Source organism: Epithele typhae (assembly GCF_022376455.1).
Source record: "Epithele typhae strain CBS 203.58 chromosome Unknown BXZ73scaffold_16, whole genome shotgun sequence".
Taxonomy (NCBI): domain Eukaryota; kingdom Fungi; phylum Basidiomycota; class Agaricomycetes; order Polyporales; family Epitheliaceae; genus Epithele; species Epithele typhae.
This window is the reverse complement of record NW_025954207.1, coordinates 283,717-309,200: the sequence shown is the minus strand read 5'-3', so window position 1 is coordinate 309,200 and position 25,484 is coordinate 283,717. Positions and strand designations below refer to the sequence as shown.

Sequence of the window (25,484 nt, the reverse complement as noted above, 5' to 3'; positions counted from 1 at the left end):
GGTCATTTATCCGTCTCGACCGTCACCGCAGAGGAAAGAAAACCGGTAGAGTGTCTTCATGATAAGATACAGGCACTGACGATAACCAAGAAGGGTAGCGGTGAGGTGTATGCATGTGCACTCAGCGAAGAAGTTTGTATGAGCATCCATCATAGACTCCCGCCGAAGCTCAGCCAAGCTGTGCCAAGCATAAATTCCCCGAATCTCCTCTAAGTTGGCCGGGGGGGACAGTCAGGGTGAGCTATCTAGACTCTTGCGCTCGAACGCACTCAGGTCATACTTCCGATACAGCGCACCCACCGCATGCTCTCTTGCGCTTGGCATGTGTTCTCAATGTACTCCAGGGCGGTATAAATGCTGCTGCGCCACGACCCAAATCCCTCGGACTCTCGTCCAGCAGCATTCGCTCAGACCAGTTCACAGGCCATGTTCTCCCTCGCCCTTTTCACCCTCGCGTTGTCCGCCGCGCTCTCGTTAGCTGGTCCCGCCAAGCGTGCCCCGGCTCTCGAGGTCTCGCTCTCCGGTACGCCCCTCGTCCAACGTGACGACTCTCATACTGACATTACTCTTCAACAGCGCCTGCGAACGTGGCGTCGATAGACGAAATCAAAATCACCGCGGCGGTCACCAACACAGGCTCGGAGGACGTCAAGGTGCTCAAGTACGGCACCGTTCTTGACGGTGCGCTCGCGACGCGCTCCTTCAAGGTCTCGAAGGGCGGCGTCGAGGCCGACTTTATTGGCATCAAGCTCCAGATCGACATGTCCCTCGCCGGCGACTCTGCGTTCGTCGTCATTCCGGCCGGCGAGACCATCCTCGTTGAGCACGATGGTCTGTACATTCACCCCTGCCGTGCTAACGCCATGGCTTACGCGTGATTCGTTCTACAGTCGCGCCCCTCTTCGACTTTGAGGCGCTCGGCGCGGGATCGTTCGAGTTCGAGCCCCTCACGACCTTCCAGGTCGTCGATGAGGATGCGCGCCCGAACGCGTACAAGGTCTCGGTCAAGACCCTGAAGGTCAACGTCAAGTCGGACGTGCAGAAGCGCGAGCTCCGGGCGATCGACAAGCGTGCGGTCGTCAGCTGCTCCTCGTCGTCCATGGCGAGCTTCATCTCTGCGAGCTACACGGAGGGCAAGTCCCTGGCCTCGATCGCGTCGAGCTACATCGCGAGCAACGGCGCGAACTCGCTCTTCCGCTCGTACTTTGGCTCCAGCTCTGTGAGCAGCGTGTTCCTTCCGAAGACGGGCCGGCACTGACACCGGTGCACAGACGTCCTCCGTGCGCAGCGTGCTGAACGCGGTCGCGAACGAGAACTCGAGCAGCCGCACCCTGAACTGCAGCGACCCGTACGGAGTCTGCGGGTCCGGGGTCATCGCTTACACCCTCATTTCCGGTTCGCGCCCCATCTAGTGCGTTTCCCCGCTCGCTCGCTCGCTGGTCCATGCTCTCTCTACAGTGCTGAAATCACGTTGCGCCACAGCTACTGCAGCATCTTCTACAACGAAGTCGCCACCTCGCGCCTGTGCAGCGGCACGACCGTCGCCTCCCGCAACGTCCGCGGCGGCACCACCCTGCACGAGCTCACGCACGCGGCGTCGAACACGGGCGACGTTGGGTACGGGTGCGCGTACGACATGTCCCTCGCGGCGTCGTCGCCCAGCTCCGCGCTCTCCAACGCGGATAACTACAACGTGCGTGTCGCGCCGTGCTGTGGATCTGAGGCGATCGAGGTTGACGCGCCGTGGACAGTGCTTCGCCACCCAGGTCTACCAGAACACGCAGTGCTGAACGTTAACGCGCGGAACACGCGCACGTTCTGCAGGGAAAGGGTTCATCCCGGTTTCTGGAAGGTCGTCTTTCGAGCCTCGTTATAAACCTCAGGCGTCTTGTAAGTTATTCAGGAGCAACAGCTGTTAACATCCCGAACTTCAATGGAATATGAGAACGGCGTGTACGTGGCAGGTGAACGGGTCACGCGCAGAAAGGGGTAGGTACAGTGCACGTTCTAGGCATCACGATGGCCGCAGATCCGCACCGTCTTTGTCGAGATTGCAGGTAAGGTCGATATAATCTCAGTCTCGATTTGGTGCTTATGAATAAGTATTGCAGATATCAGATATTGTGTGACACGATCTGCTAGTCCGAGTCATGCGACCCCTTTTCTCCGTATCGTGCAAAGGAGCGAACAGGCTCCACTGCACTTTTACCCCTGAGTAACCCAGCTCATCCACCTCGCTGTTTCACTTGCATAATGGGGTTGATGAAACAGGCGACAGCATGCCGCAAACACGTCCAATGGTTCGTATGCTTGACTCCATATCGTGGCCGTCATTCTCTATATGCACGACGTCCGAAGATTTCCCCCCGACACCTCCTCTCAGTTGGTGCGCCAACAACAGTCCTCTGGTGAGCCATACTATTTATTGCTTTCCCCTGATTGTCTCTGGCCAACCAGACAGAACGCCCTCCCAGCCCAAGCACTGACAAGCCGCCGCATCGCATTCGTACGCTCTTGGGTCACCATTCCGATACAGTGCTCCGTCTCGCAATCTGGCGCAGTATAATTAATACCCCCGAGTGCCGACGCGAACTTCGAAGACGCCAGTAGTCTCCACTTCGACCACTCTGCCAGCCATGTTCTTTCTTGCCTTCGTCACCCTCGCGTTCTCCGCAGCGCTATCGTTGGCCGGCCCTGCAACCAAGCGCGCCTCGGCCCTGGAGGTTTCGCTCACCGGTGCGTCCCTAACCCGCTCCGACACCCGAGGACGCTAAAATGCATGCTGCTTGGATACAGCTCCGACCGAAGTTTTGTCGATCGGCGACATCAAGATCAGCGTCGCGGTCACTAACACCGACTCGGAAGACGTCAAGGTGCTCAAGTATGGCTCCGTTCTCGACGGCGCGCTCCCGACGCGCTCTTTCAAGGTCTCCAAGGATGGCGTGGAGGCAGTCTTCACTGGGGTCAAGCTCCAGGTCGATATGACTTTCGCTGACGACTCTGCGTTCATCGTCATTCCTGCCGGCAAGAGCGTCGTCGTCAATCACGACGGTGTGCCTTTTCCCCACTCTTGTCCCTTCTACGACTGATGTGCATCGCAGTCGCCTCTCTCTTCGACTTCGAGTCGCTCGGCGCGGGGTCGTTTGAGTTCGAACCGCTCAACACCTTCCAGGTCGTCAAAGACAACGCTCACCCGAGCGCGTACACGGTTTCGACGAAGCCCTTTACGGTCAACGTCAAGTCCGACGTGCAGAAGCACGCACTCCAGACCTTTGAGAAGCGCGCAGTCATGAACTGCTCGTCAACCACTACCGAGGCGGACTTCATCGCCGCGAGCTACACGGAGAGCAAGTCGCTCGCCGCGCTCGCCGCGAGCTACGTCCAGAGCCACGGCGAGGACGCGCTCTTCGCCTCGTACTTCGGCACCGGCACCGTGAGTCCCGTCCCGCGTCCCGCCGCACGCGCTCAGCTCTGAAACTTCGAGGCTCGGCGCAGACGTCCGCCGTGCTCAATGTTCTCGGAAAAGTCGCCGGCGAGAACTCGAGCAGCCGCACCCTGAGCTGCCACGACCCGTACGGGGTCTGCCAGCCCGGCGTCATCGCCTACACCGCCATCGTTGGCGACAACGACATATAGTGCGTACCGGGGGACTGTCACACCGTGTCGGCGCTGACCCCGCTCCGCCCCCAGCTACTGCAGCATTTTCTACAACGAGGTCCAGATCGCCCGGCTCTGCAGCGACACGTCCGTCGAGGCCCGCAACGTCCGTGGCGGTACTACCCTCCACGAGCTGACACACGCGACGGCGGGCACGGTCGACGTCGGGTATGGGTGCTCGTTCGACATGGGGCTTTCGGCGAACCCCGCGGTGACCAATGCAGACAGTTACAATGTGCGTGTGTGGCTCTGTTGTGAATCTGTGGAGGCTGACAGGTTGGGAACAGTGCTTCGCGACCCAGATTTACAAGAACACGCAGTGCTAAGCGCGGCCAGTATCTAGAACTATGTGGGTGTCTCTGAACAACGGCATGAAGAAAACTGTCTCGGACGTCTGCCTATGAATGAGTCGCCCGCGAAACTTGAGATCGAGCAGAGTGTTTTGATGGGGTTGAGGGAGTCGGAGTTCGAGGCACACGAGAAAGGAGGAGAAAAATAGAGCGGGGCTCTGGCGGCTATCATCTGTTGCCTCTGGCGCCCACGGGAGCATCAATGTGAACGCGCCGTGAGGGCCCAGAGGGCGCGTGTGTCTCCTGGTTGAAGGCGCACGACGGCGTGCAGAGCTCAGCACTCAGCGCGTCCGCGCGGTGGACTGGCCGCTGTCGAGACCATGCGTGCTTTCCGGCCATCTCCGAACTATTCAAACTCCGGACTGGGGGTGATTCATCCTCGAGTCTCGAGGCCCGTCTCGACTCGGACTGCAGCCCAACCGGGCTGGTCAAGAACGTTGCAGCATAGAAGGTCTTCCGTTTCTCTTGCACTCCTTGGAAGTGATCCTCGCTTCGTGACGCGAACATAGTCAAACGCAACTGACATTCGACTCGACGATGTGAGCACTTGTTACACCCCTATTTCTGGTACCAACACCCCATCTCATCTACGGAGGCGGAACCGGCCACTGCGCCAACAGGTACAGGTTCTTCGTCGTCGGACCCTCCACGTACACCGAGATCGTCGACTTGGACGAAATTCCCTTGTGGCTGAACATCCCAAAGTCCACCTTCTCCCCGGTGCTTCCCATCCCGACCCCCAGGTTCGTGCCGAGGTCCGTGCCGTCGACGACGACGCGGTACTTGGTCAGGCCTTGCTCCAGGACGCCGTTGAAGTCAACGGCGTCCATGTAGCCGGGGTTCGAGTTGAGGACCCACACGGGCTGGTAGTCCCACGTCACGGCGCGCTGCTTGGGGACGAGGGCGAAGATGTCGGGCAGGACGGCGTCCCAGTTGGGAGCGGCGGCGCTTTTGGCAACAGCCGCGCCTTTGGCAGCAGCGGCGCCGTTGGCAGCAGCGGCGCCGTTGGCAGTAGCGGCGTCGTTGGCAGTAGCGGCGCCGTTGGCAGTAGCTGTAGACGGAGGGAGCGTCGTCAGCGATGCCGGTATGGCGAGATGGAAGCAGCGCAATCGAGCCGACCTTGATCGTCAGGCATAATTGCAAGCTGCGCGGAAAAAGATGAGTATGGTGGAATGCGAGTTCGTGTGTGAAGGATGCTTACTTTGTGAAGCTCTGAAGGTAGCGTACGGTGGTGTGCGCTGAGGGGCTCCCTTGATCGCACCACACCTTTTATACGGCCCGGGTGCCTGCAAGTGGGCACCGAATTCTCAGCGAGTTAACCAGCGAGCACACACACGTGTGCACAGCAAAGCCGGCACATTCACACACCGACAAGCGTACGTCGAGCTCGTCTCACGCGCGCTTCTCATCATCCGTCGTTGCTGACGGCTCGTTTGGCAGCAGACCCTTGCAACGCGACGGTGAATGCTCGGACATTGAAGAGCATGATTCAGTGTTCTCATCGGCGCTGGGTGAAGTTGCTCAAATTTATCCAAACCCCGGTCATCCTTCTCAGCAAGAGTCTGGTATGGCGGTGAGGAGTTGCATACTGCGTGTGGTGGGTGGACACATGCTCACCCTCAGACTCTCGCGCCGTTGCATCAACAGCGGTTCTTTGGTGCAAATTCCGTCGTCATGCCGTGCCAAGATCCACATCCTAATGGCTATCACTCATAGCGCAGACGACACTGTTCTACCGTGTCGACGAGGAAGGGCGAATTTCTGCAGTTCTTCACGCAATCACAAGCATCCTAATCACTGCGCGACATGTGCTGAGAAGCAGGCGCCGGCCTCTGAGCAGAGTTTCCCATCATCCATGTTCTACCGATGTGAACACAAGGTCCATGTTTTGTTTCCGACCATTCTTGCTTTCATTCCAACCCGTATACAGCTCCCGACGACAGATGAAGGAACGCTCGTGCGATGCTCAGTCGAACCGCACCACCGGGCGTGTAGGAATGCCGGAGAGTCGCAACGCAGGTGTGCATCCAGACTGATCAGGCCTCTGAGGCTGCCGCAGACATAGGGAGCGTGGGAGGCGCGGGCCCGAGGCTATAAAACCTCGCGCCTTCGCCGAACGGTCCTTCAGCGAACAACCCAGTACGCCCCCTGCAAAGCATCGCAAAGTGAGTCTCACTCGTTCGCATGATACCAAGATGCTGATCGTCGCCCGTAGTTCTCGAAACCATGTCCTCCACTGCCCTAGGTCATACCCACCGTCTATCCTCGGTCCTCTCTCCACGCGCTGACTCCCACTGTCTCCCGCAGCCCCCTCCAAGGTCTCGGTCACCGCCTCGGACATTTCCCGCTGGGACTCGGTCATGCCCGACATCTTCGCCCTCGTCCCCAAGCAGCTCGCCGTCCAGTGGAACTACACTCCGGTCTGGATCCTGAACTCGAACCCGGGCTACATGGACGCGGTCGACTTCGACTTGGTGCTCCAGCAGCACATGCACCAGTACCGTCTCGTCGTCGACGGCAAGAACTTGGGCACGAACTTCGGGGTCGGGATGGGCTCGACCGGGGAGAGCGTCGTGTTCAGCGCGTTCAGCGGCAAAGGGATCTCGGTGACGTCGACGATCATGGTGTACGTGGTGAGCCCGGTGTCGAAGAACGAGTATCTGGTTGCAAAGTGGCCTGTTACTGCGGCCTGAGGGGTGGATGAGGGGTGGGAGAAGGAGGAAGGGATTGGAGTGTAATACGTGCCACGTTCAATGGTGTCGAATGCCACTTGTCTTCGGCGACCTGCGCGCGTGCGAGAGATCAAGATCCCCTAGGATTAGTGCCCACAGACCTGAAGGTCAGGCAGTATACGAAACTCGCGCACCACATGATCACGATCACGATGCACCGAGATCGTCGGCACCATCGTCGGTGCGGTCCTTCACCGCGCGCCCGCTCTCTTTTCCTTTCGCCTCCCAAGCTTTCGCTGACCCGCCTCAATTTGGAACGCTTTGGTGAGACATGTGCCAGACGAGCTTGCACAGCTACATCGTCGCCGCGGTGCTCGACGGCGGCACTCGTTCATGCTTGACTGCACCGTCGAATTCGGCGTGAGCGGTACCCAGCACCTCTTCCCGCAGTGGCGGGGAATCGACTTCACCCTCTCTACGGACTGCTGCGCACTACCCAACCAGTCCTTGTTGCGGCGGTGGCTTTGCTGGAATCTGGGATTGCGAAGCTCGTGGATTCGACCGGCATGGCGACCTGGGACGCATGGTGGTTGTAATGTTGGGATTAGGACCTCTGTACATCGATATACACGAGAAGAGACGAACAACGACGCAGTGGAGGTTCACGTGTCACCACGAGTGACGGAACTGGATATATGCGTTAGGTTCATGGTGCCGGGGTCCAGCGCGTTGCCGGACGGCCATTCGACGGTGTGGCCCACCGCAGTTCTAGTCGTCGATGACCCCGCTGCTGCCACAGACGCGACGCGTCAGCGCACCAAGCAAACACTCACGACGGGCAATGCAGAAATCCGGCCGGGCGAAAAGGCTGATGATATTCGGACAAAAGTACGTCTTTCATCCGAATGGGTGTCTACAGTTCCGACCTGATGGCTGTTTACCTGCCGTCCTCGTTTCGTCCACATTTCGTCCTGCACAAAAGTTTTCATGTCAGCTTTGTGTTAGTGTGGACAATATGCGGACGATATTCATGCCATCTCAGGAAATTTGCCGACGATGCTTCCTGTTGCGCGGGGGGAATAAAGAAGAATGGATTCCTTTCGTCCTCATTTCTTCCTCATTTAGTCCAAGGCGGCTACATGAACTGTTGCCCAGGAAATGTCGGAAGTTTAACAATCATCCTAAAATCGTCCTATTGGAAATGTGGACGTCTAGTCGGACGAAAGGCGTACTACTATCGTCAGCCTTTCCGTCCGGCTAGAGGCCTGCATTGCCCGTCGTGACCGCGGTACTAGCCGGAACATCCTTTAATGACCATGGTCGTCTGTCTTGAAACAGCTGCAGCCCGGAGTAGCCCGCGTCGCTAGCACTGCGTAGCGAGCTATGTTATGCCCCATGAAGGCTAGTGTGCTTGCTCAAAGAACGAGACTGTGCACCTGCACATATGATTGTTCTCAGCGGCGTGCGGAAAACCAGAACTCCACACGTAAAACCCGGATACAGCATGCCCACAGTCCTCAAAGATCGTCCAACCACCTCGCGACCACCTCCCCCGCCTCCGCGCTGTCCTCTACAACCGCATACATGAGCCTCGTTTAACGTCGGGATCGAACGGACGCGCTCACCGTGCCGTATGGACCACGAGTGCGGCATGTCCACCACGTGGACGTTCTGCCGCGGCCAGCTGATCCTGCCCAGGATGACCCCGCGCGTCGCGGCCGGCACCCAGTCGTCGTCTACGGCGAAGAAGAGGCGGATGCTCGCGCGGTTCGCGGCGAAGAGCGCGTCGGGGAACTCGCGGATGAGCTGCATCTCCCCGCGCGCGGTCGAGAGGCAGGCGAGGATCGTGCGGGGGGAGCCGACGAGACGGCGGAGGACGGAGACTTGGTGGGCGGGCCAGGAGGGGTGGAGGAGGCGGAGGAGCGCGGTGGGGAGGAGCGCGCCGAGCGCGCCGAGGTAGGAGACGACTTCGCGCGGGAAGGAGTAGAAGAGCCACTGCACGCACACGCACACTTAGGCTGGGGCTGAGAGAGGGGGGGGAAAGAGAGGGGCGTACGCGGAGACGGCGCCCGTTCGGGGTGTCGAGGATGTGGTGCAGCGTGGGGGTCATCATCACCAGGCGGTCGAGCCCGTCCGGGCGCTGCTTGAGCATCTCGGCCGCGATCCAGGAGCCCATGCTGTGGCTCACGCTCACGACCTTCGCGTTTGGGAACTCGGCGTGGATAGCGTCGAGGGCCTCGACGGCGCTGTCTACTTGCAGGCTGAAGTGTGTTGTGGTCCCCACTGGCGGCGTAAAGCGGAGTCCGGGGGTGTGTCCGAGATGGGCATGAGCGAGGATGGCGAGTGTGGAAGATTCCGCGCGCGCGCGGACCTCGGAAAGGAAGTCGAGGTAGAACTCGATGAGGCCAGGGTTCCCTGCGCGGGTGAGTAGGGGTGAGTACTTGAGTGTTGGAGGGTAGATATCTCCAAGACGTATGTACCGACCTGGGGTAAAGAATAAGACGATCTCAGGGTCCTCCTTGGAACGGGTGGGCCACCACAGAGCGTGCGCGTCGCCATTGAGGTTGGGATGGGGGAAACAAGCGTTGAAACACGGGTGGGACTTGTTCAGCCCTGGAGGGAGTGGACGCAGGAACGAAGGCACCTCCATGTCAGAGACGCCGAGGGGACACTGACCAATGAGGCAAGGCCAGCATCGCGGTCACGTTATCGCGGTCCCGACTGCAAGCCACGGTTACTAGTAGTAGTGCTTGTTAAGTTGTTTCTGTCTCTCTCGTCTAGTATCATTCTCAACTTTCGAGTACCCTTCCTCTGGCCGGAACAATTATGAGAAAGTTGTACACCTCCTTAGATGCGCCAGAAGATCGCCGCCGACACCTCACTCGATGGATTTTACGGGTACGACAATGACAAGTTCCATTGTTCCAGCACCGACTTGGACAGACAAGCATGTACGCTGTACAGCACGCCATATAAGGTCTTGAAAATCAGTCGCCGAATATTTCGGTTGCGCTAACCACATCCCATACCCGCACAATGACGCAATATTGCGTGTTCTCAGTCGGCGACGAACGTTCGCGTGAGCTTTTGCCGCCCTTGTCCAAATCTGGGTGCCTTTTTGGGCGTCTCCGCGACGGAAAATCGCAGTTATCAGTCGACGATCGCGGCCCAGCTTCTCCAACGCCCTTGCGACCGCTCGCCCAGCACGAATCTCACGCGCGCAGATAAAACCGCCAGTAAACATGGACACCCAAGGATCTGAAGATGGTATGTTCATATCTTGTCGTTGAGGAACATAAAGGAGGCGACCGTGACATCGCTGCATTCCACGATCTGCTGAACAACACGAGGCTCTCTTACGTGTCTTCTGTCGCCTGTTGCTCATCTAAAACTCGACAGTTCTCGTCGGTGTTATTGGCGGCAGTGGTCTCTACGAGCTCGACAACCTCACCTTCCTGTGCGTACAGGTTCACAAATACAGACCAAGTTGCTTACGGTTCTTACAGGAAGCACGTCAACCCCGAGACGGTACAGCTTGCATCGTCTTCCCTAGACTCACCTCTCACCCATCTCTCTCCAGCCGTGGGGATTCCCCTCGTCTCCCGTCGCGATCTGCTCTCTCCCGTCGGGCACCAAGGTCGCCTTCCTCGCCCGCCACGGCGTAGGCCACACCATTAACCCCTCAGCTGTCCCCGCGCGCGCGAACATCGCCGCGCTCAAATCGCTCGGTGTCCGCGCCGTGCTCGCCTTCTCCGCCGTCGGCTCCCTCCGCGAGGAGCTCGCCCCGGGCGACTTCGTGCTCCCCACGCAGATCATCGACCGCACCAAGGGCGTCCGCCCCGCGAGCTTCTTCGACGGCACGCGCGTCGTCGCCCACGCCGCCTTCGGCGACCCGTTCTCCAACAAGCTCGTCGCGTGGCTCGAGGGCCGCGTGCGCGCCGTGCTCGCCGCGCACGCCGACGCGGAGCACACCGCGCGCGGCGTGACGCCCGCCGTGCACGCGGGCAAGTGCGTCGTGTGCATGGAGGGCCCGCAGTTCTCGACGCGCGCGGAGAGCCGGATGTACCGCGCCTGGGGCGGGGACATCATCAACATGAGCGTCCTGCCCGAGGCGAAGCTCGCGCGCGAGGCCGAGCTCGGGTGCGTGCCCCCTCCCTCTCATTCTCTCGAGACGAAAAGGATAGCTCACGCCGGGCAGGTACGCGCTCATCGCGACGGTCACCGACTACGACTCGTGGCGGGAGGGTGAGACGCCGGTGACGGCGGCGGAGGTGTTCAAGACCCTGCACGCGAACTCGCGCCTCTCGAAGCTCGTCGCCGCTACGGTGCTCGACGAGATGCACGCCGCCGCGGCCGAGGGCGACGTACTCACCGAGGAGATTGGGTCGATGAAGTTCTCGATCATGCCGCGCCCGGAGAAGGCGAAGGAGGAGGACCTCGCCAAGCTCCGGTACATCCTTCCGGCCTACTTTAGCGAGTAGATGCTGGGTTGTTAGACAGATGAAGGATGCTTGTATGTATGATGGACGCTCAACCGTCACACCTGAGGGTAGAAGTAGAATTTTGTACTGCTTTATACAGTCACATGTAGATGTCCGAGATGGTTGTCTTCGTGCCGTTGTCCAGGACAAACTCCAAAACAAAAGCCACCCACATAGCTGAAGACCAAGTGCAAACTGTCCACACTCAGCGCTCAGCACAGTGGGTGCTCTTGTAAATTTAGGTCGCGAAGCACCAAATACGTCGAGTGAGGGGTCGGTAACGATCCCAAACCAAATTTGAGCGCATCTTAAGGAAGTTTACGAATTCCCCATGGCTATTCCAGCCAAAGGAAGAGTAGTTGCGAAAGAGAGAGAAACAAGGAAGAGCTTGCGGTCCTCGGCGCGGACGCTGTCGGTAACGTGACCGCGACAGTGTTCCCCTCGGCGTCTCTGACATGGTACCTTCGTTTCTGCGTCCACTCCGGCTCCGGGGCTGAACAAGTCCTACCCATGTTTCAACGCTTGCTTCCCCCACCCCAACCTCAATGGCGACGCGCACGCTCTGTGGTGGCCCATTCGCTCCAAGGAGCCCCTGACATCGTCGTATTCTTTACCCCAGGTTGCAAGTATATACGTCTTGGAGACATCTACCCTCCAACACGGAATCTTCCACACTTGCCATCCTCACCCACCCCCGCCTCGGACACACCCCAGGACACCGTTTCACCCCGCAAGTAGACAGCGCCGTCGAGGCCCTCGACGCTATCCACGCCGAGTTCCCAAACGCGAAGGTCGTGAGCGTGAGCCACAGCATGGGCTCCTGGATCGCGGCCGAGGTGCTCAAGCAGCGGCCGGACGGGCTCGACCGACTGGTAATGATGACCCCCACACTGCACCACATCCTCGACACCCCGAACGGGCGCCATCTTCGCGTACGTCTCCCTTCTCCCTGTCTCCCAGCTCCCCCCTCAGCGTGTATGCGTGTGCGTAGTGGCTCTTCTACTCCTTCCCGCGCGAAGTCGTCTCCTACCTCGGCGCGCTCGGCGCGCTTCTCCCCACCGCGCTGCTCCGCCTGCTCCACCCCTCCTGGCCCGCCCACCAAGTCTCCGTCCTCCGTCGACTGGTTGGTTCGCCCCGCACGATCCTCGCCTGCCTCTCGACCGCGCGCGGGGAGATGCAGCTCATCTGCGAGTTCCCCGACTCGCTCTTCGCTGAGAACCGCGCGCGCATCCGCCTCTTCTTCGCCGTCGACGATGACTGGGTGCCGGCCGCGACGCGCGGGGTCGTCCTTGGCAGGGTCAGCTGGCCGCGGCAGAACGTCCACGTGGTGGACATGTCGCACTCGTGGTGCATACAACACGGTGAGCTCCCGTTTGATCGCGACGTTTGAACGAGGCTGATGTATGCGGTTGTAGAGGACAGCGCGGAGGCGGGGGAGGCGATCGCGAGGTGGTTGGACGATCTCTAAGGACTGTGAGCATGTTGTATCTGGGTTTTTCGTCTGGAATTCTGGTTTTCTGCCCGTCGCTGAGCGTAATCATATGCGCAAGTGCGAAGTTCCGTTCTCTGCGCAAGCACACTAGTCTTGTGTGGATCCAGCTTGACATGGACTTTGAAAAGATTTTCCAGCCAGGCATGTTGTACGAGCACTGAAACTGCACCGTCGTCATTGCAAACATCTACTAGCAAACAAGCACCATGAACCCAACGCATATATCCAGTTCCGTCACTCGTGGCGACACGCGAACCTCCACTGCGCCCTCATGCCCATGCCCAAGCTCATGTCCATGCCCTCCCAGCACGCGCTCACGGCCTCCACACCGGCCGCCGCTCCCTCTCTCCACCCTCCCTCTCCCTCTCGCGCTCGCGCTCGCGCTCCTCGCTCATCGGCGTCATCCAGTACGCCCAGAACCGCAGCTCGTCCCCGATCCCGACCCCCGTGCCCTCGAGCGACGACCGCTTCCCGCCGCGCTCGCCCGCCTCGCGCACCGTCGCGAACCGCCCGTACGTCGCCGGCCCCGGTAGGGACGCGCGCTGGCGGCGGGCCGGCGCCCCGGGAGTCGCGCGCGCGTTGTATGACACCGGCGTCGTCGCGTTCACCAGCGGGCACGGCTGCTGCTGCTGCTGCTGGTGTTGTTGCTGCTGGTGCGACTGCGGCGGCGACATGCTCACGCGGCGCCCGGTGACAGGCGAAGCCGCCGTGGCGCTGTACGACGGCGGGGGCGAGCGGGGGATGACGAGTGCGGAGGGTGTAGGGCCCTCCGGGTGCGCTGCTGCCTGCGCGAGCCCGGCGGCGGTGCGGCGGGCACGGCGGGCGCGCGCGGCCTCGGAGGGCGAGACATCGCGCGGGAGGAGCCCGAGTCCGAATGGAGTGCCGTCTTCGTGCTCGAGGAGGCCCTCGAAGCCGAGCCCAACGGGGCGGGATGGGAGCGGGAGGCGGCCCCAGGCGGGGACGGGCGCGTCGTGCGAGGGCGAGGGCGAAGGCGCGAAGGGAAGACGGGGCTTCGGCGGGGGCGTGCGGGTGCCGGAGGAGCGCGAGAGCGGGAAGTTGAGGAAGGGGGTGGTGGACGAGCGCGCGGAGATGCCGGGCGGAGAGGGGCTGAGCATGGACGGCGGGGACGGCGAGCGCGCGTGGCGGTGGGGGGAGAGCGGGGCGGGCGGGAAGAGGGCGAGGGTGTACTCGCCGAGGTCGCCCTCGCGCTCGGGCGCGGCGCCGGCGGGGGTGCCGGTGTACGATTCCTGGGTGGCCTTGAGCGCGTCGTAGATGTCGGACTCGCTCGGGGTCGAGGGCGAGACGCACGTCGCGGAGGCGGACGTCGTCGCTGAGGAGGCGTACGAGAGGCGGGTGGGTGAGAGCGCGTCCGCGCGGACGGCGTCTTTGAGGGCGTCGAGGACGTCGTCGAGGTACGCACGGGAGAGCATGGAGGGCAGGGCGGCGGGGGACGAGCCCACGCGGGAACCAGACACGGAGTGCTTGCTGGGGCCGGGCATCTTGAGGAGCATGTACTCGTCGAGCGAGCCGCTGACGGGGTCGACAAGCTTGAGGGTGGACTTGCCGGGCGGGACGCAGGCGAAGACGAGGCGGGACAGTGTGCGCAGGACGTCCTCGTAGAGCTCGGGCGAAGAAGGCATGTGGGGCAGTGGTGGTCGAGGTGAAAGGTGAGTGAGCATTGAGAGCGGAGGGCGAGGGCGATATATACTCTGGGCGCGAAGGCTGACGGGGGCTGGCGTTGGCTTCTTATTCGGATCCCCCACGCCCAGCGGAGCAGAAATCGGGACTACCGTACAACATATGTCCCGTAGTCTTCCGCATATAATCACTCATTCGAAGAGCAAAAAGGTCGCGTTGTACACCCCGTTGTCGTCGAACGGCAGAGGGATGATAGTGCCCCTGTACCACCATACGCCGGTCGAAATCAACCGTCAGCCCGCCGCGTGCAAACAGTAAACAACAAACTTGCCACCATTCCGAGTAGCATTTGACCACAGAGGAAGATACATATCCGAATCTTGCGGTCCGACGAATCGACGAGGATCTCTTCAGTAGATCAGCGCTCTATCGGTAGGTGGTTGGATTTGGCGACCTATCTTCACGTTCAGGCGCTTACGTTGCTACGCCTCCTAGCTGAGTCCCACTAGATCCACATGCTTCATTTGTTTTTCCTGGCACGCAATGAAACACGGCCGTCGGCTGAAGATGGCTGACACGAGAAGAAATCGAGATGCTTTGCATTTTCGCCAGACTCCGCCGATGTGCACCGTACAACAGACGTTCTCAAACCCTGCTACTTTATAAGTATTCCCACACACACTGCACTCATCCGAGGGTCGAAATGATCGCGTTGTAGGCCGCCTTCGGCTGGAAGTTGTCGTCGAACAGCAGCGGGTTCTGGCCCGTGCGCCACGAGTCCTGCGCGCCGCACCAGCCCACGTCAGCCACCGATCAACCGAGCGACACACGAGAGAGAGACCACGCACCGAGTCGCGCACGCCCCAGACGGTGATCGACACGCACTTGGGCTCCGCCAGGCAGGCCTTGACGACGTTGACGTAGTCAGTCGAGGGCGCCGAGGCGATGTCGAGCTCTGCGGGACCGCACAGTCAGCCCAGATCCAGGGAGAAAGCAGACGGCGGACGCACCGGTGATCGCGACCTCCTTGATCTTCGTCGCGGTCGCGAGGTACTTCACGACCGCCGCGGCGCCGCTCGAGCCGCCGGCGCTGAGGTGCATCTGGGTGCCGATGCCGTCGATGAGCTGCGTGTTGGCGTTCATCGAGTTCACGAGCTTGACGAGCCCCTGCGACTTCGCGTTGACCGAGTCCAGGTTGTAGTCGTTGATGTACAGCACCGCGTTCGGGTCCGCGGAGCGCGCCGCGGCGAACGCGATGTTCACGAACGAGGACCCGAGCACCTTCGCGAACACCTGGCTCGTGTCCACGCTGCCGTCCTCGCTGAACATCTCGTTCACGACGTCCCACGAGCGGACCTTGCCCTTGTACCGCCCCGCGACGTTCGCGATGTGGTTCTGGATCACGGACGTCAGCGTCGTCTTGTCCGTGATCGACGACACCCAGGTCGGCAGCTGGTTGTGCCACACTGCGTGCGGGAGCGGGGGTCAGCCTTTGCGCATCCGCCTCGGTCCAGAGCGCGCGGAAGACGCACCGAGCGTGTGCGCGCGGATCGCCATCCCGTGCGTCGTCGCGTAGTTCACGAGCGCGTCCGCGCCCGAGAACGTGAACGAGTTCCGGCTCGGCTCCGTCGCGTCCCACTTCATCGAGTTCTCCGGCGTGAGCCCGCCGAACTCGCGGATCGTGACCGTCGAGTCCTGCGAGTTGCTGAACGTGCCCGAGTCCGAGCACGTCCCGAAGAACACCTTCCCGTGCGCCTTGAAGTGCTTGTCGAGCCCGGTCGCCGCCGGCGAGCTCGCCGAGGTCGTCGTCGAGCCCCCGGAGGTCGTCGTCTTCGTCGTCGTCGCGGTGCCCGGCTGGCACTGCGAGTAGTAGTCGTTCACGTACACGCACGACGTGCCGGAGTCGCAGGAGGTGGAGCCGCCGTAGCCGATGCCCTGTGGGAGACGCGCGTTAGCGAGAGATGTTGGGAAGCACCGGGGGCGCGGCCCCAGTGCGGGCGGGCGCGAGTGCGGGGCGGGGGGGCGTGGGTGGCGCTGCAAGATCGAAGGGGACTTACACCGCCTGAAATAAAGAAGACGGTTAGCACCACGCCCGTAGAACAACTCGGAAGCGGACGTACACTGGCCCCAGACGGCGACGCCCTGCGCGGGGACGGCGAGGAGGGTGGCGAGCGCGACGATGGATGCGAGAGACTTCATGTTGTCCTGAGGAGGAGAGGGCACTAGTGTCGCACTGGAGACGAGAAGAGGCTGAGGGCTGGCCGTCGAGCCGCCCCGACGTTTTATACCGTCGGGGCCGGGCGTGCCTTCGTCGCATCCTCGGGGCCGCCTCGCGCGCAGACGGAGGCAAAACCTTGACGCAGACCCCCGGCACGCGCGCAGACGACCCACTGACGACGGGCCTCGATTCAACGCGAAATGTGCGGGGAAATGCGGGGTAAAACCGCACGGGGTGGCCATACGCGTCGTCGAATGGACGACGCACGCGCGATGGGAGTGAGGGACGGGCCACGGCGAATCCTGGTCCCTGGTGCCATGGCGCACATCATGGCGCGCATCACGGCGGGCAATAGACACCGGGGAGGAGGGGTGGGGCACGGGACGCGGGCGGCGGGACCGTTGCACCGGCGGCCCGAGGGGCAGAGCCTGTTCACGTGCCGCGAGGCATCTACGTTGCATCAACCGCGCTCGGGGAAAACATGCGACGCAAGAATACCCACTTCTGAATTCAGTCCGGCTCTAAGAGCCTACTTTCCTTCCCCTACAGGATAAACCCTGTTCACTCGGAGCCTGGGGGCAATAGCGATGAATATGCTAGTGGAGGTCGATGCTACAGAGGCCGAAGGATACAACACAGGGAGGAGAAGACATGCTACAACATTTCGACGTGGTCGGTCGATCACGCGAAGAGCCGCTTGGTATACCTGCGGAAAAACACGGCGCCAAGCAAGTCAGCAGAAGTCTTGGCATCGAAGAACAACACAGCAGAGCCGAGGCACACTCACGAGTTCAGCCCGTGCACCCCACCCTCGATCTGGGCGCTTGTCGTACGCAACTCAAAGCGAACCGTGCCCGCCTTCACGCCTTCGCGGAGCTCGGGCACGGAGCGCACACCCATGTCCTGGAACGAGTGCTGCAGGCCGACGTAGAGGTATGGGAGGAAGGCGTGGACGGAGCCCTTGTCCTGCACGTCACCCGACACACCTTGCGCAACCTTGACCGCCGAGGACTCGGAGAAATATCGCGACGTCGCCGCGTTCTCAAGCGTCGTTGACTTTGCGGGGGGCTTCGACGACCCGGGTCCGTTGCCACCACGCTCTACAGACGGAGCCGCAGGCTTGCCCTGTTCCATAGCCTCCTGTTGGTCGAATAGCCGTTGAGCGCAAGGGATGCGAACAGATGGTGGTGAACACGAACCAGAGATCCCATGCCGCGGTACGTCTTGACACGCTTGCCGTCGTGCCAGAAGTATTCACCAGGCGCTTCGGTCGTTCCGGCCAACAGACCGCCCATCATGACCGCACCCGCACCGAGACAGAGGGCCTTCACGACGTGACCAACGTTGGAGACACCACCGTCCGCGATTACCGGGACACCGAACTTGTTCGCGAACTCGGCGACGGCGTAGACGGCAGTGGCCTGAGGTCGGCCGACGGCCATGACTTCCTGGGTGATGCAGATGGAGCCAGAGCCCATGCCTACGCGCAGGCCGTCGGCGCCAGCAGCGATCAGGTTCGCGGCTTGTTCGCGGGTGACGACGTTGCCGGCGATGACCTCGAGCTTGGGGAAAGTTTGCTTGATCCAGCGGATCATCTCGAGCTGGAAGACGGAGTTGCCCTGAGAAGAGTCGAGGACCACGATGTCCAAGCCGGCTTCGACCAGTAGCTCGAGGCGCTCGCGGTCCGCGGGCCGAGTGCCAATGGCGGCGGCGGCGTACAGCTGCTTGCTCTCAGGCAGCTTGGAGGCGAGAGGGTATGTCTTGTTCTTCAGGAGATCGGAGCGCGCAAGGAGAGAAGTGAGGCAGCCGTTCGAGTCAATGATTGGAAGCTTGCCCTTCTTAGAGTCGCGCAAAATGTCGTTGGCCTCTTGAAGAGTGATACCTTCCTTGGCCGTGACAAGATCAGTGGTCATCACCTCCGCGAGCCGCGTGGAGTGAGAGCGGAACTGGATGTCCCGGTTCGTGACGATGCCGACGAGCTTCCCGCCAAGCTTGCCAGTGTCTGCGGATGAATGTGGAGTCAGCGACCTCGAGGTAAAAGCAAAAGCGACGAGGGTATGTTCAGGTGAAAAGCACTAGTAGTCCTCAAATCACGCGTGTAGGCGTTAATTCGGAAGAACGAAGGTTATGGAAAGGTTGTCTCATCCCGTAAATGCACAAGAACGATGACATACCTGTGATGGGGATACCCGCGAAGCCCAAGCGGCCCTTTACGTCCAGAACATCCTCCACGAGATGGTCGGGGGTGAGAACGACGGGGTCGGTGATGAAACCATTTTCGTGTCTCTTGACGGCACGGACCATCGCCGCTTGAGCAGCGGCCGGTTGGTTGTGGTGAATAACGCCGAGGCCGCCCAAGAGCTGCAGGGAGGAAGAAAGTCGGACCTGGGGTCGGAGGGACGTTAGGGAGCGAGACAGCTTACCGCCATGGCGATAGCCATCTCGCTCTCCGTGACGGTGTCCATAGGGCTGCTCAAGAAGGGCGTCTTGAGCACAACGTTGCGCGTGATACGGCTTTCGGTGACGACGTCGGCCGCGGAGAAGTCGATGTGGCCTGGGAGGAGGAGAAAATCGTTGTAGGTGAGGCCGCCATGGACGCGCGAGTCCATAAGATCCTGGACCGAAAGGCCATCAGACCTCTCGTATGTCTTCAGGTGCTCCACGGCCAAGGAGGGGTCGAGCGGGGCAGTTCCGTTGGGGGCCATGGTGGTGGTGTGGGCAAGAGAATGCCAGTCAAGTTTTTGAGCGGGCGTGCACGCTTGTGCAGCGTGCTTTTTCTGGCGGAGCTTACAAAGCCACACTCAGCAACCCTAAGAAACCCCGTCCTGGGGTTAGGAGGAAGCCCACAGCCGGCCTTCAAAGCTTCAAATCGCAGCAATATATCCTGCTGGCAGAGGGCTGCACACACTGAGACAAACTGACTTATATAGACGTGGGTGCATATAAGAGGATGTGTGCGACCTCTAAGTTCTTACAGTCGCACAGTAGGACTCCCAAGTGATCCACATTGAGTCGTGCAGATTTTCTACCCAGGACTTGCCCTCGTACATTCCGCATAATAATAGGCCTCAAAGATCCCTGCCATCTACGTCAGTATGCGTGGACAGGGAGGCATGAGGGATGTGCGCATCAGGAAAAGAGGCTTTCAACACGTTCAGCGCGCGGCAGAAACACGGATCCCTTTACCTCAAGTTCGCATCATGGAAGACAAGCAAACGCATGCCCTGAGCCCGCCGTCGTTTGTGCTTGAATTGAAGCGGACAAGCGGGTGGTGCTCGAGCCTGCACCCAACCACGATGCCCGGGAAGCGATCGTGAATGCTGGTGACCTGGAGAGCGAGAAAGTGTACTGCAGGTACCAGTCGATCGCGGGCTGCAGCTCAAGGCCGACCACTGTAGAACGGCGAAACAGATGCTTCAGTATACATAAAGTACACTACGCACGATGAAGCCCGAGGGAGTGCATACCAACTATTGGGACAACTCGACGATTCGACGAGTCATGGTCTCCTTGTAGGCAGCCCGCAGGCCGGCACGTGTGCACAAGGGGACACGATGGGCTTGCAGGGCTTGAATTAGGGTGCGCACGCGTCGTCCGTGAGGCACATGCCGAGACACGATGGGAGCGTCATGGTGGCGTGTGCGTTGAAGAGTTCTGTGAACCGCATCAGCCCGCAAGAGGCGATATTGAGTCCCACAGCCGAACCGAAGCCCACCGTCCGTCAGCGCGTCAGCGGTCAAACTAGCCTCTGCCCATGTAGCAACGAGACTTGCGCTGAAACGAGAGATTTACGAAATAGAGAGCGGCGAGGGCAACTGAGTGGTAGAAACACAGATCGCCATCTGTCAGACAATGCATCGGCTGGGAGAGTAAGACAGCGGGAGAAGGGATGAAACTAAGGGACATCACTAGGGCCTGAGGCCCGCGTATAATCTAGATGCTTCCGGAGTTCGGCGGAGTTTGAAGCGCGGGCCGGACTTGCATTTGGCGTGCAGCGATTATATCATTATGGCTCGCGCGTTTCTTGTCTCTCGACGCGCTCCCCTCTTCTCATCTTCCCCCACTTCCTGCGCCAGCCGCGACCCAGTACCCACTACGCGCAGGAGGCGTCCTACCATGTCGACCGTGTACCCAAAAACCTGCTATATCCAACAGCAAGGCGCTACAGCCGCCGGGTCCGGTGCGGTAAACGCCAACCTTGGGGGACAAAGGATGCCGGTGAGCACCGACAGTCGTGCTCCGTGAAAGACATCGTTAACCAAAGGTCATTTGTCTTGGATGCTCATATATGCACACAGCAGCACTCGCCAGTGCCCCGAATCTCCGCCGCTCATCCGTCCGTTCCCGTCCAGCCGTCATATTCGGTATGTGTCTTCAATCTTGTCGACTTATTCCGCGCGCTTCTTCCATGAAACTGCACCCGCAAAGTACCACGAATTTGCTTCGATTTTTATCGGCTTGCGCGTGGTGCTCTCCCTCCATCTCCTCTTCGCCCTTCGGACCCTCCGCAAAGGACCGTTTCTAGAGATACACAAGTCTTCAGGAGAAGCGTACAGAGCGTACTCCCTTCTTTCCAGTGCACTTTGCGCACAGAGACCACCTACATGGTTGTCGGACGTGCGCGTGCCAGGGGCGATTCGGCAAACGAGACTCCACAAGCATGAACCGAGGGAGCAACTCACTCGGATGTTGATGCACCCTCCTGAGGCGCCGAACGCGATCCAGGTCGAGCCGCAGACATACAGCTTCGCGAGCTCAAGGAGGGCCGTCGTATTTGCTACGGCATTTCTGGGATGCCAAAGCCATTATAGCAGCGTGTTCAGGTTGAGGATGGGGGCGAGGCGGAAGCCGTGCTGACAGGTGTTGAGCACGAGTCGGAGGTACTTTCTGAGCTCCTCGCGGGGAGGGACTGATGCGGGCGCGATTGAGATCGCTTCCCTTTTCCTCTAGAGACGATTCTCTTACATTGTGTACGCTCCACTGACCCGTGATTCGCTTGCACATTACGCACGGAACCAGCCGAGTGGTCCAGTTCCTTCGCCTCAGGCCGTTCACCAAGCTTCGCGTCCACAGTACCCACCTCCAGGCACTCAGCCGACATTCCATTCTCTCTCGGTGAGTTATGGCCAATTTCACCCGTGTACGCATGCCTTGAGCGGACTTGTGCTAATGCTTTGTTCGACAGAATGCTGCACCCACGCACGTGAACGCCGATTCACGAGCACCTCACTTCCCCATGCCCTCGAATCCGCCTCAAGCATACGCCGCACCAGCTTCGACATCTCAGCTCAGGCCACCCGCTCTCCCTCCGCCGTCTGGCTCGTCCCACTCACACGTCCCGGTTTCGCAACAACTTTTCATTCAACCTATGCCGCAACCTGGCTCCTCTGGTCCCAGCCACCATGCCGACCGACGCGGATCCCACTCCTCTCTCCAAAATCCTCCCGTCATACCCCAAGCGCCCGCCAGTCGTCCGCAACCGGAAGCACCCGTCACGAACGCCGCCCCCACCCAGCTGCCGACCCCTCCCACGACCGCGCACCCCTCGCGCCAGAAAGCGCCGGCCCCCACAACGATCACAGACGCAGCGCACCACCAGGTGCACGCGTACTTGGACCCGATGCACCTCGCGATCTCGGAGGCGATCGGCAAGGCGCACACGGGGCTCCGGAAGGAGCTCGAGCGGATGCACCGCCTGCTCGTGCAACAGGAGAACGGGCAGCAGAGGCTCGCCGCGCAACTCGCACAGCAGGAGAACGGGCAGCGGACGCTCGCCGCGCAGCTCGCGCAGGCGGAGGCGGAGTGTGCGCGCCTCCGCGGCGAGCGCGACGCGGCGGTGCGGCACGGGAACGCGGTGCTGCAGGACAGTGCGAGCGCGCAGGAGGAGGCGCGCAGAGTGAACGAGAACATGCCGAAGCTGTTCGTCGAGTACGTCGAGCTCAAGAGCGACCACAACGCCCTGGGAGAGGAGGTCGTGCGGCTACGCGCGGACAACGGGCAGCTGAGGGCGAGGTTAGCTGCCGCGGAGGCGCGCATTGATGCGTCTCATCGGACGGTCCCCGGAAAGGAGAGGCAGGGGCATATGAAGGTCAAACTGGGTGAACCAGAGACAAACGTTGCGCCGTCTATGGGAACAGAGGCCATGCGACCACCCATATCTCCAACGGCGCTTGATGCTCAGTTTGCAGTCGGTATGTACCCATCTTGAATGCGTTTTTGGTCGCATTCTGATTCCGTGATTCTAGCCATGGCTGAAGCGCACGAGCTGAAGAAGAGGCGGCGCACTATCTCGTCGCAGGGGGTACGTATGAGGCCGAGTGTCACGCGCCCATGCTGATCCAGGAACCCTCTCCACAGCGTCCTTCGTACGCCCCTCCGAGCCCCGAGTCACCAGGCGCGCGAATATTGAACGAGAAAGACGTCACCCCGCTCTCCCTGGACGACTCCTCAATGGAGGTCCTTCCTTCCGCCACTGAAGTCCCGGCCGCCGAGAAGAAGCCCGAGGTTCTCTTGATGTCAGAGAGTATCCTCAGTTATCTCCTGGCCGGTATCAACGCTGCGCGTGGCGGCCAGTCCTCGGACTCCGCGTCTTCCCGGCCTGTGGCACAGCCAACCAGCGACCCGCCTCTGGAAGAGCTCGCCACTGCGATGGACATAGACGTCGGATCCGACAAGAAGCGCACTCCAGAGCCGTACGCCCTCAAGGAAGAGGAGAGCCCTTGCAAGAAACGCAAGACTGAAGACGTACAGCTTCGGCCTACGACCCTCAGCCCTCTGCTCTTGGACACGCGAGGCCTTCGCTCGAGGGAAGCCACGGCCGATCTACCTTCAGCGAGCGCGCCTACGATCACCGACCTCAGCATCCTTCACGAGTCACCGAAAGCGGCGCCTCTATGCCTCGAGCCAAGCGATGCACCACGAGACCCCTGTGCCGAGAAGGGGAAGGCGCGCGAAATCCCTCCCAAAGCCTCTCCAGTCCCTCCGAGCGCCGTCGAAGCTTCTTCAATGCTCGCGTCTAGGTCGCCCTCAAGCTCTCGTCGTACCCTCGACGAGATCAGCCCTTCCGCTTTCGTCCCACCTTCCGCTGCCATCCATTCTCCCACTGCCGTTTGTCATCCTGTCTCTCCATCCAGTGCGGACTCTTCTCGTAGACCTCGCGATCCACGATTAGGACCGCAGGCTCGCCGAGCTTCTGAACAACCCTTCGTCGGTCGCAGCCCTTTTGCACCGCCTGCCCCTCGCAAGTCTTTAAATATCCCTGCGAAGCCTGCCTCATTGACAATGCCTCCACCGAACCGACCTCGCGCATCCACCACGCGCGAGCCCTCTTCCTTGCGTGCGAAACCGCCCCCGACTCCGTCTGAGCCCGCACCACCTCCGATCATCGCTGCACAGAAGTCCTTCCCTGTTCTCTCGAAGGCGGCGCAGTCCATCATCCAGTCGATGTCAACATCCAGTGCTTCGTCGACCAGCAAACCAGTGGAACCTCCGTCGAAGCCTGGCCCACCTTCCTCTCCCTCGTCAACATTACCGTCTCCCCTCACCAATACCCGTCCTCGGCCATCACCAGGTGCTCGCCCGCTCCGCATCCAAACCGACGTCTCCGGGCCAGGCTCCGCCGTCCCCTCGCCATCGATCGCGGCCACGCCATCGTCTTCCAAAGCGCCGAAGCGCCAATTCAAAGTCTCGGTGCAGCACATCCCGCTGATGTACGAGATCCGCGACGGCAAGATGACCTGCCGGATGTGCCTGTACGTACCCCCTCGTCGTGTCCCGATCTCTCCCGCTCACGCCGGTCCCACAGCGAGCGCGTCAGAAAGCTGGGGGCGAGCTCGTGTCCGCCGCCGGTCGTTCTTCCGGAGTCGGCGCCGTGGGACGAGATCGCGGGCCACTGTGCGGACGCACACCCGGTCGGGTACGACCAGCTCGCGGAGATGACGGCCACCGAGATCGAGCAGAAGAAGCAGACGTTCAAGCTGCAGGAGACGGTCGCGCGCTTGAAGGGCAAGCACAAGTCGTGTTGAGCGCCCCCCTTCGCGTTCTCCTTCGTGTCGTTTTTTTCTTTTCGAATTTTGGTATCGTTATTGGCGTTCGTTCGATGTTAGTGTACATAGCGCCCCGTGCGCATATTGGTCTCTGGTCTCTCGCTCCGTCTCCCACGTCGCCGTTTTTCTGCACGTTTAGCTTGTCTTCGCGCGATCCGTCTCACGCGCATTTGCCGCGTCTCTACCGCGCATCTGTTTCTCAGCTCCAGTGGTTGTCCTTGCCTCGCACGTATCCCTTTATGCATATCGCTATGTAAGCCTTGCAGCCTCTCGCACGCATGAATAGTACATAACCCGCACAGCGCTAAGAGGATCAAGCCGCAGCTTACGAGCGCGACCGCAAAGTGTCAGTCTATGCCGCAACGGCAGGAAATACGGGTCCGGAAGTAGTCGTGAGTTGGCACGGAGCCGCCCTCCGTTCTTCTCGTACCGCTCGGAGAGAGGCAGCCCGTATGCAGTCCGCTCGATGGAATGACGTCATTCCCTTGCTAGGTGTTAGTGCCCAATCGGGCGATTCGCCGATCACGCTGCGGCCGGATCCGCATTAGGCGCTCGACGCCCTTTACCTTTCCACCACTTTCGGCCGCTTTCGCACTGGCGGAACCAAACGAACATGCCGACGCACGGCTGACCGATCGGTCTTCTGGAATCACCCGCGACGACTCGCCCCGCATTCTCGATGGAATCCACCTTGGAGGCTGACCAGGTCTCGAGAGCGAATCAGCGGGCGACGGGCGGCGGGGCGCGCTCCGTCCAACCCAAACTCGACACGGAAGATAGAGAGAGCGCATGCTCTGCACATGCACCGTGCGTGCGCTTCCCACGACGCGGGATTTCCGCCAGGTGCTCCTGTGCAGCTCGGGCGGCGGGAGCTTGGATTGCCGGGCTTCTCGAGGGCGTATAAAGGCAGGTCGGGATGCGCCGTTGTCAG

At 60.8% G+C, this 25,484-nt stretch overlaps 12 protein-coding genes across 12 annotated transcripts; 7 read left to right on the top strand and 5 right to left on the bottom strand.

Moving 5' to 3' along the window:
* Window positions 1-426: 426 nt before the first annotated feature.
* Window positions 427-1,790, top strand: BXZ73DRAFT_76625 (Metalloprotease; the record flags this gene model as incomplete). The annotated part of the gene is made up of 6 exons (XM_048022484.1): window positions 427-523; window positions 577-831; window positions 891-1,219; window positions 1,272-1,411; window positions 1,483-1,693; window positions 1,752-1,790. The coding sequence occupies 6 exons, from the start codon at window positions 427-429 to the stop codon at window positions 1,788-1,790; spliced, it is 1,071 nt and encodes a 356-aa protein (XP_047879111.1).
* An 846-nt stretch (window positions 1,791-2,636) lies between these two features.
* Window positions 2,637-3,983, top strand: BXZ73DRAFT_76624 (Metalloprotease; the record flags this gene model as incomplete). The annotated part of the gene is made up of 6 exons (XM_048022483.1): window positions 2,637-2,736; window positions 2,797-3,051; window positions 3,102-3,433; window positions 3,496-3,635; window positions 3,691-3,892; window positions 3,945-3,983. The coding sequence occupies 6 exons, from the start codon at window positions 2,637-2,639 to the stop codon at window positions 3,981-3,983; spliced, it is 1,068 nt and encodes a 355-aa protein (XP_047879110.1).
* Window positions 3,984-4,594: 611 nt separating this feature from the next.
* On the bottom strand, window positions 4,595-4,918 carry BXZ73DRAFT_45037 (uncharacterized protein; the record flags this gene model as incomplete). Its single annotated transcript, XM_048019439.1, has 1 exon — window positions 4,595-4,918. A coding segment is annotated over one exon (324 nt), but the record flags the coding sequence as incomplete, so codon positions are not given.
* A 1,449-nt stretch (window positions 4,919-6,367) lies between these two features.
* Window positions 6,368-6,700, top strand: BXZ73DRAFT_45135 (immunomodulatory protein FIP-Fve; the record flags this gene model as incomplete). Its single annotated transcript, XM_048019455.1, has 1 exon — window positions 6,368-6,700. One exon carries the CDS (start codon window positions 6,368-6,370, stop codon window positions 6,698-6,700), a length of 333 nt encoding a protein of 110 aa, XP_047879108.1.
* A 1,496-nt stretch (window positions 6,701-8,196) lies between these two features.
* On the bottom strand, window positions 8,197-9,329 carry BXZ73DRAFT_76621 (uncharacterized protein; the record flags this gene model as incomplete). Its single annotated transcript, XM_048022482.1, has 4 exons — window positions 8,197-8,249; window positions 8,305-8,674; window positions 8,736-9,094; window positions 9,164-9,329. The coding sequence occupies 4 exons, from the start codon at window positions 9,327-9,329 to the stop codon at window positions 8,197-8,199; spliced, it is 948 nt and encodes a 315-aa protein (XP_047879107.1).
* A 592-nt stretch (window positions 9,330-9,921) lies between these two features.
* On the top strand, window positions 9,922-11,160 carry BXZ73DRAFT_76620 (Methylthioadenosine phosphorylase; the record flags this gene model as incomplete). Its single annotated transcript, XM_048022481.1, has 4 exons — window positions 9,922-9,946; window positions 10,079-10,146; window positions 10,260-10,819; window positions 10,878-11,160. 4 exons carry the CDS (start codon window positions 9,922-9,924, stop codon window positions 11,158-11,160), a joined length of 936 nt encoding a protein of 311 aa, XP_047879106.1.
* A 620-nt stretch (window positions 11,161-11,780) lies between these two features.
* BXZ73DRAFT_9588 (uncharacterized protein) lies at window positions 11,781-12,424 on the top strand (the record flags this gene model as incomplete). The annotated part of the gene is made up of 2 exons (XM_048026929.1): window positions 11,781-12,092; window positions 12,152-12,424. Coding segments are annotated over 2 exons (585 nt in total), but the record flags the coding sequence as incomplete, so codon positions are not given.
* Window positions 12,425-12,966: 542 nt separating this feature from the next.
* Window positions 12,967-14,292, bottom strand: BXZ73DRAFT_76619 (uncharacterized protein; the record flags this gene model as incomplete). Its single annotated transcript, XM_048022480.1, has 1 exon — window positions 12,967-14,292. The coding sequence occupies one exon, from the start codon at window positions 14,290-14,292 to the stop codon at window positions 12,967-12,969; it is 1,326 nt and encodes a 441-aa protein (XP_047879104.1).
* A 685-nt stretch (window positions 14,293-14,977) lies between these two features.
* Window positions 14,978-16,489, bottom strand: BXZ73DRAFT_44900 (glycoside hydrolase superfamily; the record flags this gene model as incomplete). Its single annotated transcript, XM_048019412.1, has 6 exons — window positions 14,978-15,070; window positions 15,139-15,245; window positions 15,301-15,756; window positions 15,823-16,225; window positions 16,348-16,352; window positions 16,411-16,489. 6 exons carry the CDS (start codon window positions 16,487-16,489, stop codon window positions 14,978-14,980), a joined length of 1,143 nt encoding a protein of 380 aa, XP_047879103.1.
* A 700-nt stretch (window positions 16,490-17,189) lies between these two features.
* Window positions 17,190-19,213, bottom strand: BXZ73DRAFT_89304 (IMP dehydrogenase; the record flags this gene model as incomplete). The annotated part of the gene is made up of 5 exons (XM_048025230.1): window positions 17,190-17,214; window positions 17,296-17,648; window positions 17,708-18,510; window positions 18,683-18,869; window positions 18,932-19,213. 5 exons carry the CDS (start codon window positions 19,211-19,213, stop codon window positions 17,190-17,192), a joined length of 1,650 nt encoding a protein of 549 aa, XP_047879102.1.
* A 2,531-nt stretch (window positions 19,214-21,744) lies between these two features.
* On the top strand, window positions 21,745-23,760 carry BXZ73DRAFT_100228 (uncharacterized protein; the record flags this gene model as incomplete). Its single annotated transcript, XM_048014518.1, has 4 exons — window positions 21,745-22,699; window positions 22,754-22,809; window positions 22,866-23,615; window positions 23,680-23,760. The coding sequence occupies 4 exons, from the start codon at window positions 21,745-21,747 to the stop codon at window positions 23,758-23,760; spliced, it is 1,842 nt and encodes a 613-aa protein (XP_047879101.1).
* A 374-nt stretch (window positions 23,761-24,134) lies between these two features.
* BXZ73DRAFT_8004 (uncharacterized protein) lies at window positions 24,135-24,487 on the top strand (the record flags this gene model as incomplete). The annotated part of the gene is made up of 2 exons (XM_048023206.1): window positions 24,135-24,259; window positions 24,313-24,487. Coding segments are annotated over 2 exons (300 nt in total), but the record flags the coding sequence as incomplete, so codon positions are not given.
* Window positions 24,488-25,484: the final 997 nt, after the last annotated feature.